Raw genomic sequence first — 14,270 nt, 5'->3', positions numbered from 1 at the left:
ACAAAAGCAATAAAATTGTTAATAATTTAAAATTAATGCAAATTTGAAGTGAAAGTGCTATTACGATTCTTCATCGGCGGCATTTGCATCATCTGCATCGGGTTCCTCCATTTTAACGGCTAGCAGGCCATTGGCGAATGTTGCCATATCGGCGCTGCTGTTGTTGCCACCACCCTCGCCGCCGCCATCGCTATACGAATCACGATTGCCAGTTGTCGTTGCTGTTGAATTCAGTGCTTGTTGTTGATGATGTTGTTGTTGCAGATATTGCTCAGGCTGTTGTTGATGACTACTGGGCTGTTGTTCATCATCATCGTCGCCGGTGTCCGCTAGCGATGTACGCGGTTGCATGCTTTTGTACGAACGACGCGGTCGTATGTGTTCCGAGAGGAAATGCAAATGTTGAAACAGCGGCCATGGTGATTCAATATTCTGGCCAGGATTTTCATCACGTACTTGCTCGAGGCGACGCTTCTCCAGATTATAGCGATTGCGCAGCTGTAGCATGCGATCCTTCAGCAAGGACACTAAAAAACAAAAATTAAAAACAGAAAGTTTTACTTTTATTATAAATTTATTGTTGACGAAGTGACATAGTGCCGGCAGGTGCAATGGTGGTTGCTTCTAACTGTTATTTCAGCTTGTAAACAAACACAACACTAATACATATGTACATACATGCATATGCATGTTATATTTGCGGGCGAATTGTTCACCTACCACCAATGACGTGCTGCTACTTGTATGAGAAAAGACCACATGATTTCAATGCACGCCGATCTAACTAAAATAACAAAAAGAACTAAACGCGGCTGATTTTGTTTACAAACGATTTATGTCCACATATTTTGATGTTTTTTATACTGCTGCTCATTTTTCTTATACGAGTACATATACATATCCATATATTTTTCCCTCTTGTTTTTTTCTGTGTTCTCTTTGTGATTTGCTGCCATGCGCAAAGCAATATCACAATAAACAACTCAATGAAAGCTCTACTAATTATTGACCGCCTCACTACTTCCGTTGGGTGGTTTTTTGAGTTATTTTCTACCTACAAATGTATTGTGTTTGCTCTCTTCCGTCCCTCACTACCACAATCTCTTCAATTTAGTTTACTGTAAATACTTATTTAATCATTAATAAGTGGATGCAGTATTTTATAATTGAATGTTTTAATAAATTAAGGGTGATGCAGCAATACATATATTTAAAGATACGTACATATGTATTTGGTATGTAGTATAAACATTTGTACATTTGTGCTTTATGGAAACTTGAAACGATTACAAAAAAAAGTATTAAAAAAAAGAATTGTTTTTGAAAAAAAATAATTTGTGGGGAACAAAAATCAATAAAATTATATTAACAACCCCTATTAATGTTATAATATATGTAAGTACATTTATGCTTATGCATAGCCATTGTAATTAATATTTCAATGGTTACATTTCAGAAATTGTTGCCTTAACAAAAACCTGAATAAATCCGAATAATTATATTTGTAATACACAAACACAAAATATTTATTAATTATAGATTTTTCCTAACCAACCCATAACTATATTATCTACAAAGTGCATATATATTCAATGGTTAACCATCTGTATGCACCAACCACCACCATCATAGCAAGCCACAATTGCATTTCAACTACTAATTACTCACCATCAAAGCCCAATTTGTTGGAAATCTCCTGCCATTGATGCGCTGTATGCAGTTTGTCCTTGAAACTGGCTGAATTGCGGTCGTAAAAGCCAGGACGTGCACGAAATTCTCGTATGAGACTCAAATCGAATTCGCCTGTTGGCGCATAGCCACGACCACGTTTGGATGGTTGCGGATAATCATAATTTACGTAGTCCACGGTGGCCGTGTTGTTATGGAGAGTCGCGCTATTCCCTGTTGGTTCTGTAAAGAGAGACGATGACAAAATAAAGTTTACATCATTTTATTTCAATTCAAATAATATCTACGGCAAGCATTTGTGTTGTATGTATTGTAAATTAATATTGACATTTACTTTATAACAACCTTTACATGCATACAAACATATGTAACATTAACCTCAATATTCATTGACGATAAAGAATATTTTTACCTAAATTATAAAAAATCTTTAATCCGATGAACGAGCCGCGATTTCGAGATTATACAATTAAATATCAATGACTTATTCATTTAAATCGAGATCAAACACGCAGGCATTTTCACGCAGTTGCCACTGTAGTCAACATATAAATAACACTATATCATAGATATGTATGTACTATGTATTTCAAAAACCGACTGATATGTATATGCAAATTTCTCTGAGGAGTGACAACCTTGCGATCCATAAAATTAACGATTGAAAATTTCGATTCTAAATACCCTAAAGCCCAACATACATACATATGTATGTATGTATCTTTAAAAATAATATTTCTAATAGCAGCTTTCATGAAAAAATGTAAATAAAAATTAGTTTAGAAGCAAATATGTTGAATTTTTTATTTGAAAACATTAAAAAATATTGGAAATAAGAATATTGAAAAAAATATTTGAAAAAAATGTGGAAAAAATATTTGAAAAAAAATGTGAAAAAAATACATATTAAAAATATATATATTAAAAAACATATAAAAAAAAACTAAAAACATGTTGGGAAAAACATTTATAAAAAAAAAATGGAACAAAAAATTTAACTATAATATTAAAAAAAAATATTAGAAAAAAACACAGATTATTAAACACCCCATAGCTAAATACTTTCTTTTTAATTTTTTTTTAAGGCATTGTATGGAAAGCGTTTTCCAGCCATCAACCATATTTTTTTTAATATTTATGTATATGTATTTGTGTATTATATATGGTATGTATAGTATTCATTAATACGTAACCCTGCTAAATGTAAAAGATTTCTATGCAAAACTAAAAATCGTATTTATTTGAACACTCATTTATTATCATATTTTTTCAAATGTTATTCTCTAAGCTTTTAGTTTTAGAGAGATTTAACTTGCTCCTTGAATTAAGCACTTCACAACTAACGATAATTTTTTCTCGTATTTATATCGTTTATAGCTTATTTACTGCTAGATAAGTATGAACGAGCCAGTATAGATTTATATAATAAATAACAGCAAACAGATATGTACACACAGATATAAAGCTGTCTAACACATTGTATGCACTTATACATATGTATGGGTGTATTCATATTTATATTTAACTATTTTTATAAATACTTAAATAACTATGCACAATCATTTTATTAATCAAACATATCATCATGTTAATTGTAGGTAAATATGTATCAGTGTACACAGATACACACATGCACATGCATAGTCATATTTTTATTGCAAGCGAGTGAAACTGGTGTAAAATTCATGAAATTCACCAAAACTTTAACCGTGGAAATTACTTTCAAATACACATTTGATTACTTTGCACAAATACTCACAATTTTTATAACACAAATTTAATAGATGGATTTATTTTCATTTGCATTGTTTATATCTATGGATTTTTATTTATCGCAATTACGGATTGTTTATTTTCTCGTGACGTCTAATTACGATTTTATTTTTTTACACATTTTCTTCATTGTACATAAGTACATACATGACTATGTATATATGTACATATGTATGTATGTACTTAAGTATATACTTAGACATAAATATTTAATATTTGCATTTGCTTTAAGCTATCTTTTGTGATTAAGCAGCGACCGCGACGGAAACTTTCGATATTCCAGAATATTAATATATCGAATAGCTAACAATACAATACTTAAATATTGCTCAGTCGTTTTCTTACTTGTTTGCTAAACTCGGCAAATTAACTTAAATTTTAAACAAGCAAGAAGATCGCACAGCAAATTTATACTATACTTACAACAAAAACAATGATGCAAACGACAATGTGGAAAAATCGAAAAATTTAATGTCAACCAGAGATACGAAATTATTATTTATATTTTAAAATTTTTTTTATAGTTTAATTTAATTTCATAAGTTAATAGTAGACAGTCAGCAGCAGCATATTGGTAGCGCAAACGTTGGAGCTACAGACCACCAACACCATGCCATGGCGCTTCGTGAATTTGAGAGCAGACTCTCTCACGCCGCTCTTTTTTTGTCACAAATACGCGTGCTCGCAAATGCGCTCTTTAGGTTTTGTTTGTGCATTTATTTTTCTTTTTTCCTGTTGTTTGCCGCGAAGCTTCAGTGGTTTAACGGCAAATTATCGACGGCGGTAAGATTGCTCTCGTATTCTCATTCACATTTTAAGCACCCCAAACCTCGGGAGTTTGTTATTGCTGTCTACCAGTATCGTTGCCAATGCGCGCATTCGCTCTCACGTTCCTTCTCTCGCGCCTTGCTCTCTATTTGCACATTCGTGCCGCTGTACGTACTGAGCAAAGTTGAAGAACAAAAAATTAAATATATTTTTCTACTTGCACAATAATATGTACAATTAGTTTAGCGTAAAGAAACTATTAAATATATGCTGGTCGCTGCTGTTTATATTACATATTATTTATGAAATCAAAAAATCTTTGAACTTTAATTGAATGATGAAAAATAAACGTAAATTTGCTGCGGAACTTCGTTGGCATTTTGTTACAATGAAAGTTTTTAATATGGCAAATGTTTTATAATAATACGCATTGATTATATTAAATATTTTTTCGTATGTATGTATGTAAATAAAAAGTGTGCACATGGCTATGTAAGCGTGTATGTATATAATATTTTTATATGTGTTTGTGTTTGCTTACTATTAATGCATACATATGTATATTTGTATATATTTTCGCAGATATACTTTATAATTTATTAGAGGCAGCTCCTCGGTCATCGCACTACCCCTCCGTTTACCAATTTTCATGGCATAAAAATCCATGTTATCTGCGGTACAGCGCGCCGTGCGGCCTATCGCTTGTATGTCTATTGTGAATTGTGCTATAATTTTTACATGTCGACTTTTTCAACTTAAATATAATGCTATATGCATGTATGTATGTGTGTATGTTTACATGCATGTAATTATATAAATAATTAGTATCTACAACATTTATGCTTTTAAAAATATTTTATGTAAAACAAATAAATACTTACCAATTTGATTATCCATTTAGACGGAAATTTTTATTTTCACAATTCAATAATATGCGCGAAAAAAAAATAATTTTTTATTTCAAAAAATTTCTACGCATAAAAATGCACGTCAAAAATCGATTTTTAGCCAACTATTTTTTATTTTATTTTTATTTTCTCTACTCTCTTTTAAATATGTATGAATTTCATAAGTAAAATACATTTAAGTTTTAAAACATTATTTGCCGTTCGGCACATATAACCCGTTCTCCGCTGCTAACACAACAAACGACCGCACACAACGACAATAATTTTAAAACTAAAATATGAAATTTTATTATTTTGCTTTAACACTTACGCTGCTCCTCGCACACACATCGTGTTACGCTTAAATATAATGAAAATGTAAAAATGACGAGCCAAGGCAACAGAAGAAAATATATAAATTTATAATGGCAATTCACATGTATAAGTTTTTCGAATATTTGTAATGGCATAAAAACACGAAGGCGCGCTCACGCCGAACATGGTAAAAACAAAATGCAGAATACACATACACAGTAGCAAACATAAGAGAGCGAAAAACTACAGCGGTGAGTACAGTTCTCTTCGCTTGGTTCTTACCTACATCAGACTATCGCTTGAAACGTGTATGTGTAAGCGTTGCGCTGCTGGCCTCTCTTTAGTTGCAAGTAATGGTTCAGAGTCTTGAAACATACCGGTTTTGCGTCTTGTGTTGCGGCTCGGTACATGCAACATTGGTAATTTGCCATTTAGCCCAACTGACAAAAACAGCTTCTAACGAGGCAGCTTTTAATCGAGTTTTTTTCACATTTTTTATAAAAAATGTAGCTAATTTCATTATTAACTGCCAATCGAACAATTTATTGCAATGCTGTGAATTTTTTGAAGGATAAAAATACATAAATTATTTTTTTATACACAGTTTGGGACAAAATATGTAAAACGCTTATAAAATATGTAGTCCATGCAAATGTAAATGATCAGCTTGACGAGCTGAGTCGTCTGTTTGTCCATCTGTATATGCGCAAAGTAGTCCCTCAATTTTTGTGATATCGATCTGAAATTTTGCACACGTTCTTTTCTCACCAAGAAGCTGAACATTTGTCGGAACCGCCGATATCGGCTCGCTATGGTATATATCTTCCATAAAAACTGATCGAACTCTTGTATGGTAAACTTTTTTATTTAATTTAAAAATCGTTATAAATTGGCTACAAATTTAAATTTGAATTAGGAAGAACCAAGTGAAAAATATTAGAAAATATAAAAAAAAAAATCAATGGTTAGTATATTGGAAAAATTATTAAGAATTGGAAAAGCTGTATTTTGTAATACAATAACTAAATTTAAACTAAATGGCTTGCTGGGTTTCTCTCTTGCAGCAGCTCTCCCTAATTACTTTAAATATCAGTCGCGAAAATACATAACTGTAACTATATTTACATATTTGCATACCGTAAATACATGCAGACTTGTTTATGCAGTCGCAAGATAAAGAAAAGCGAAATTAATTTAAAAAAATATATAGAACAGTGAGAAAGAGCGTGACAAAGGCAATTTTTCGTATTATTAGAGAAGATTTTAATAAAGAACGCATGTACATAGATAAGATATATATGCAATATTTTTTTTTAAATATGCATAAAAACAGGACACTAATGAGGGATTGTTAGAAGCTTACATACATACACACATATCTTCATTTAAAATGTAAAACAACGTAACATCACTTTTCATAAATTTAAAGACGAAGGAAAAACGATGTAATAGAAACCACTCATATTGAAACAAAATTTGAGTTTTGATTATAAAATGGTTATATCTGGCAGTGTTTTACATTTTAGGTGACGATATGTATGTGTATGTATTAATAATCAAGCGTTTCACAAAAAAAATTAAATTGATATAAAAAATTTTTGTAATGTAATTATATCAATGCCAATTAATAACTCATTAACTTAAGTAAATGTTTACCACGCTGCCACATTTACATATATCCACATGTATAATAAAATTACACTTGTGTATATTATATCTGTTTGTAGCTGTATATTTTATCAATATCTCATATTTATAGCTGTGTATGTATGTTTGTATTTTTATTTTATTTAATTTTTTACTTAAATATGCGTTTGGCATTTTTCTATTTTATGTTCGTATTTCCGCTTATTAACTCTTTTCACACACACACAGCCACTGAAGAGACCGTATAACACGCTCTTAGTTATGCGCTCACATCTAACTCTTACGCTCTTTCGATAATAGCTGAGATATTTTATTTACTATTTTAAGTATTTACTTTTATGTTTTAATTTAATATGTACAAAATGTGGATAGAGAAAATTTTCTTTGTTGGTTGAAAAATAAATTAAAATAATAAAAAATGAAATAAATGAGAAAGCGTATGGCAAAATCGATAAAGACGGTGAATATCTTATGGGGGCGCTATTTTTAGTTGGTATGCATGTGTTTGTGTACGAGGAGTTAAGGTAAAATTATTTTCAATTGAATATTTGAAAAAAATATATAAGAATGTATCTATACTTATTTTTTATTGCCATTGATATATGTAGATACAAAAATGTATAAAATAAATTTAGAAAATTTATAAAATAAAGTTTAGAAAACTTATAAAAAATATAATTTTTTTTAATATTTTTGAAAAACTTAAAAACAATTTCTATCTTTAAAGGAAATTTTCGAAAGCATAAAGGATTACGAAGAATTTTCCTACGCAAACAATTCTTCTTCTTCTTTATTGTCGTAGCACCCCGCTTATATAGCCGAGTTATAGTCCAGTTAACAACAGCGCGCCAGCCGTTCTTCTTGTTTGACGCTAATTGGAGATTCTAAGTGTAGCCACAAGGTCCTTCTCCACTTGTTCTTTCCATCGAAGTCATTTCTAGTCCATTCGGACGACATGACCTAGCCAGCATAGCCACTGTCTATTAACACGCTGAACTATGACAGTATCGTCGCAAACAATTACAATAAAATAAAATAAAATTAAATTAAAAAAAAAATTAAATTAAAAAAAATTTAAATTAAAAAAAAATTAAATTAAAAAAAAAATTAAATTAAAAAAAAAATAACTATGAATAAAAAAAAGTAATAAAATATAAAAATATATTCTGATAATTATTGTATTTTTTATAGTCAAATATACATATTTGTGCATAGTAATGGCAAGGACCAAATAAATTCTTTTATCGATCAGATCACATGTACAGTGTTTGAATTATGGCATTTTTTTTTATTTTTTTGTATGTCTGAATAAGAGATGGTCAAAACTATGCTGCTTTTCTAATGCTTACTAAATGGAAGTTGATATCGTGACAGCCTCTCGGTAAAAACGCGTTTACAGTTTCAAGTGACTATAAAGGGCGCAACTTCTCAAGGTCGTATCTCCAAAACTATTATACTATGTTAGGACTGACATTGAAAACATGTTTTCGTGGGAAAAACTGGTTTTCGCACGAAAACTTGTGTTTTCGTCCATGTAAAATCTGTCAAACGAAAACACAGTTTTCGCTGAAAACTACTTGAAAACTTACATTCCACTCATTATAATCGGTGCCTGCTCTAGTTTAATCGATTTTTTTGAAAGACATATTTTGCCGGCCCTAAATTGTCACTTGATATTTGTTTACGGGTACATTCCATATACATATATATGAATTTTGCTACATTGAGAAACTCAAATAATTTTTTTTTCAGTGTATGGAATTCATTTTTCTTTTATTCATGTTAAAGCTCATTTAATTTTATTAAATATAGCTTAATTAGTTTTAAAAATAATGGAATTTAAATGCCCCCCCTGCTCGTTGATGCATGTGCGGCATCTTACCAAAAAGTTGTTCATTACTGCTTGGAGAGTTGAGACAGGAATAGCCGCAATTGTTTCTCGAATGGATTGCATTTGGTTCATTCAAATTTGTTGGTTTTGCTTTGTAGACTTCCTGTTTGCAATAACCCCACAAGAAAAAGTCAGGTGCAGTAAGGTCAGGCGACCTGGGTGGCCAACGGAATGTGGAGTTTCTGGATATCAGCTTATTGGGAAATTTTCGTCGCAATTCTGTCATAACAGGTTGGGCTATGTGAGGAGCTGCACCATCTTGCTGAAACCACACAGAGTTGAAAGAAATTCTCATTCGGCGTAATTCTGGATAGAAAAACTCTCTCAACATGCTCAAGTAACGGTCTCCAGTAACCGTAACGGTGTGACCGTTTTCTTCGAAGAAGTAGGGCCCGACAATGCAGCGTGATGAAACTGCACACCACACTGTGACACGAAGTGGATGCAATTCCGTCTCATGGAGTATCTGTGGGTTGGAAGCACTCCATATTCGACAATTTTGTTTGTTTATGTTGCCGTTTAAATCGAAATGGGCCTCGTCAGACATGAAAAGACAGTTCAACATGTTTCCATCCTCTTCCACCATTTGAAGCATCTTCTGGAAAAATTCCAAGCGAATCGGCAAGTCTGCAGCGTTCAGACTCCAGTGCGTGATAGCGGCGCACAATCCATATTCTTGTTTCAGTGTCCCAGTTATCCATTTTTAAATGTAAAAGTCAATCTGCAAAATAAAAAAAATTAACCAAATTCATTAAATAGAAAAAAAGTTATTTAATTTTTTTTTGGTAACGGCTTTCATCAGCCACCCTGTACAAATACAGCTGCTCACTGTTCAGGGGATTCTCTTGTTCTTGCAAAACCCTTGCACGGTGCACCAATTGCAGAATTTTCTTCTTGGTGCAACGGCACAACAAACACACGCAAAAATTTATTTGCAATGGCTGTAAAATATGTCAGACCAAAACCCATGTTTATTTTCGGGCCGTCAGATATCACTAGATTCTGCAATGGGTGCTTTCTTGGCCTTGCATATTTCGGTATAGGATTTTTGCATTTTGTGTCATCTTGCAAGAGCAAGAGAATCCCCGTATTGATAGCTGTCAGTGAAAACTCATCGAAAACACACATTGTCGGTCCGAACGACTTACATTCCACAACATACAAATGTGTTTTCAAAATGTTTTCAATGTCGGTCCGAACATAGTATTAGTCGTTTAAACTTGAACATTTAGTACAATATTCTAGTGATGTTTTAAAATTAAATAAAACCAAAAAAATTGTATGGAAAATTCCATGAAATCGCTTTTAATAATTGTCACCAGTTATATCAGCAGGTAACAATTTTCTCCAGACTTGCTCTTACCATCTTTACCTAACTTTTTTCACTATCTTAGCACACTCAACGTTATCAAGTTTATTAATACAATATACAAATATATATTTTTTTGTTTTAAAATTATTATTATATTTTTTAATTACACTTTGTCCAAACTTTTTAGAAAAGTAAACAAAATGAGAAGCAGAATTTATAATTTATAGAATCTTCTTGAAATATGTCATTACGACTTACCTGTCTGTACGTTGTTAAACAAATCATTTTGTTAGAAAATATAAAGTTTTCAAAAACTATGAACAGAAAATTCTAAATTCTGACTAAATTGAAGATTCTTGTTCGAAAGTTAAAATATAGAGACGTACGTATTGGATGTGTCATTTAAAAATCTGCAAGATAGAAAAAAAATTAATTAGAATTGTATTTGATAAAAATTCGTTACAAACTAATAAAAACGGTAGGTGAATTTAAAATGTTTTAGCAATTTATCAGTTTTTTTTAAACGACACCATGGTGGAGTATAAAAAAACAGAATGAAAGAATTGTGCTCAGAGAATATAGGAATATATATTTTTTTCAATTTCGGGATTATTTATAGTTATTTGGTGTTAAATATCGATTTGTTTCACATGCGGATCTTGGAACATATAAAAAACTAAAATCAGAAATTGTAAAACAAAAACGTTCAGATAATTGATTGAAAAACAAGAAATTTCGGCCGATTACTTCTGATTTTACATTGAAATTATCCAGTTGAAACTAAATACTATTTATGTAGTTACATACAGTTAGAATTTTCAAAAAATCGTTTTTTTATATTCTTAATGTACATATCGTCACCAGAAGTGCAAAATAACCTATCATCAAAAAATTCGAAATTGAGTGTCTCGTTGATTACGCTTCACTACTTCAAATTACATACATAATATTACATTTGTTAAACATTTTCAGGTTCTGCGATCAGATATAAACCAGTTTTAACCAATATTAAATTTTTTTTCACTCATGTTCCATTTTATTTCGGGTTTCATTCATGCCACTATAAATTTCCGAAAATGTTACGTTATTTTGCATTTCAGGTAACTATATGTATATTTAAGAATATACACAGAAAATTTCATGTCGTTTTCGAATTTACGCGAAAATTTGGAAAGGCGGTTCAGAGTGCTTGGAAGTACAAGGCCAAACGTTAAACACGTTTTTCTCAAAATTTTGTTTTCCAAGTCGGTGGCCAACATTACTCGTATTTTAATACGAGCTTCATAAATATATTTTTCAGTAATTAATCGAATATTTTTCTTCTCGATGTTTTTTATTTTTATAAATTGTTTAAGGTCGAAATTTTGGTCAAAAATCGATTTTTTTTTTGAGAAACTCCCATTTTGTTAAAAAAAAATTATTTTACTTGTTCCTTCGATTAATTAGTAGATTTAACATTACTTTAACGAAATCTGTTAGGTTTTTTTAATTTCGGAGGATCCAGTTCAGAAACATAGTGATCACCGCAAAACGTATTTCTTGAGAGGAGCTCCAGGAGATTATCCCTAGTTCCTTTCCAAATAATACTTTATGCTATTTATGATATCTCCAGCCGTTTACGCCAATTTTAGATGACCCGGTGAAACAATTCAGCAGGAGTTTCGGCTTTAGCGCGTTAAATGTTCTCTACGAGTTCTTCGTGTGGTTTGTTGCTTTTTGATTGTCATACATCTTTATTTTAACATCCGTTCAAAATAAAATATAGACAATAAATCGCATGATCTTGATGGCCGTTTGACTGGACAATTTCTAGCAATTGACGAGTCTCCAAACTTTGCAAGCAATGTGTCCATGTTTAGACGTGAAACGTACGTAAGACGGCGCACAGTCTTGTAGGAAATAGCGATCATTCGCGTCGATTTCATTAATTCCGGAAAAAAAGTCGATCAGCATCGTGTTTATCGCTAGCTATTTATGATCATTTCCGATGATGCCGTCATACCACAATCCACACCAAGCGGAATTTTGAGGATGCAATTGCGTTTCATGAACCACACGAACACTTGAGTCATCCAAATAGTGACAATTTTGTTTGTTGACCAAGCCATTGAGCCAGAAAAGTGGAACATGACTTGATTATTATATGGCAAACTTTACTGAACACACTGACAAATTTTAACACAAGTCCGTATACACGCCACGAGCTGTTAAAACAACCTTATCCCTATGGACGCTCTGTACATATAGCTTATCGAAAGCCATAAATGCTCTTATATTAAAAAAAAATTATATTTGAGAAAAACAAAAGTGATGAAACTATGAACTATGATTTAACTGAGCGGTTACATTTTAGAAGGCTCAAACTCAAAAACTACTAGAGATATCGATTTAAAATTTTGGTATGTTATTTTTGAAGGTATAACTCAAGAAAAGAAAAATCGTTTTATTTTATAATTTCACACTATATATCACATATTAACTCTTATGAGGCATATAAAAATTGTGATTTTTCAAGTATCCTAAATGTATGCTTCGATTTAGTGTGATATTACAGTGTATGAGTGTTCATAACAAGTTCTTGTGCTTTTTTTGGTGCTTGGGTAATAATATTCTAAGCATTTCTTAAAATTTCGATCAAATGTATTAAAGTTAAGCGTGTTATTATAGTTTTTTCTCTTTTGCACACGCATAAACACTATTTTACAGAAATTGCGTAGACCAACGATTTATTTCCACTTTCATATTATATCTTCATCATGCACAGTCGAAGATACTTGTTGCTCACGTAAACCGCACATAGGCCGGGACAAGTGCAATATTAGCTTGAAATGCATAATAAAACATTGTCACTTTCCCGCCCTGCGTGCAATTCCATGCTAACTCGATGCGTGTGTGCATTTAATGAAACTTATAAATGGAATATTTAATTTTTTCGTTTAACACAAAACTAAAATTCTTCGTAGAAATACAGCTGCAGCCACATTAGTATATGCATTTAATGCACATTTCATTTCATAATTATCATTTGGAGTATAAACAAATTGCATACATTATATAAATAAAATGAATATAAGAAAATCTACTTCTCATCATCTTCTTCATAAAGCAATAAAATCCGATTGCCGCTTAAGTATTGAATTTCCGCCCTTCGCATATGTAGTATCCAGGTATATGTGTACGTTGAGCATCCTTTGCTGCACAATGAGTAAATCAAGAAAAACAAAATGCCTGCATCCTGCCAGACTGTGGACTGTGTTCGTGCATTCCGCTACCGCCGCTTTTAACGGTAAGATAATGTGCCAACGCCAATTGAGCAACTCTCACATACTATATACACATAGAACATATGCAGACAAATAGCTCCAACAAGTGAATCATTAAAATTTTATCCATCACATGCAACAAAGGCACTAAAACTTTGGCTCTTATGTCTGGCATAGAAATTTGGCAAGGTAGCAAGTAACACCATGTGGTCTGGAGTCGGCGGTAACGTCTACTCCTCCTCCACGCCCTGCGCAGTTTTACGCTTATTTCGGCTTGTTGCACTCACCATGTATGTATGTAGATATGTAAATATGTATGTATGTATTGTTGGTATTCCATTCCCTCCACGGTGTGTCGGTGTCTGTGTCTTCGATCTCATCGATTTTTTGCACATTTTACCTTGACGATTACCTCCTTCAGCGAAGGACTGTTCATCTTCAATGTCTGCACACACAAGTGATCAACAAACATACACACATACATCTGTATATACATATACATGTGTTTATGTGTGTATGTGCAGATGCAGATGTAAAGCACTCTTCATGATGCTTGCTCTACTCCAGTTGTTGTCTGTTGTCGGCTGTTTATACCTTTTCTTGCTTCTCAAACAAATCATGCGGAAAATGCTTTTATTTTCAGTTGAAATGCTTTTATTGTCCAAGTATTATATGTCAATATGCTCTCTGTTACGTTTCTTTTTTTATATTTTTATTTTGGCGTA

The 14,270-nt window shown here is 32.0% G+C and overlaps 1 protein-coding gene and 1 long non-coding RNA gene across 6 annotated transcripts in view; one reads left to right on the top strand and one right to left on the bottom strand.

Moving 5' to 3' along the window:
* LOC105230461 (putative uncharacterized protein DDB_G0272516) overlaps nucleotides 1-14,270 on the bottom strand; it is a 29,427-nt gene that overhangs the window by 741 nt on the left and 14,416 nt on the right. Inside the window, exons 2-4 of one of the 5 annotated variants that reach the window (XM_049447522.1) lie at nucleotides 10,669-10,692; nucleotides 1,669-1,911; nucleotides 65-527 (exon numbers count right to left, since the gene is read on the bottom strand). In XM_049447522.1, coding sequence (XP_049303479.1) covers nucleotides 65-527; nucleotides 1,669-1,911; nucleotides 10,669-10,684 — 722 coding nt within the window. In that variant the 5' untranslated portion in view covers nucleotides 10,685-10,692. Of the gene's footprint in view, nucleotides 1-64; nucleotides 528-720; nucleotides 1,047-1,668; nucleotides 1,912-3,448; nucleotides 3,820-3,885; nucleotides 4,405-5,111; nucleotides 6,677-10,668; nucleotides 10,693-14,270 lie in introns of those variants that run through there. The other 4 variants (XM_011211242.4, XM_049447523.1, XM_049447524.1 and 1 more) reach the window with 4 other exon arrangements.
* Nucleotides 4,576-8,075, top strand: LOC115066456 (uncharacterized). The gene is made up of 3 exons (XR_003846024.2): nucleotides 4,576-4,730; nucleotides 4,813-4,934; nucleotides 7,807-8,075. It is a non-coding gene; the product is annotated as an uncharacterized LOC115066456 (long non-coding RNA).

The sequence above is a fragment of the Bactrocera dorsalis genome, chromosome 2 (genome assembly GCF_023373825.1).
Source record: "Bactrocera dorsalis isolate Fly_Bdor chromosome 2, ASM2337382v1, whole genome shotgun sequence".
Taxonomy (NCBI): Eukaryota; Metazoa; Arthropoda; class Insecta; order Diptera; family Tephritidae; genus Bactrocera; species Bactrocera dorsalis.
Note: the sequence above shows the minus strand (reverse complement) of the source record. Positions and strands in the feature narration are given on the sequence as shown.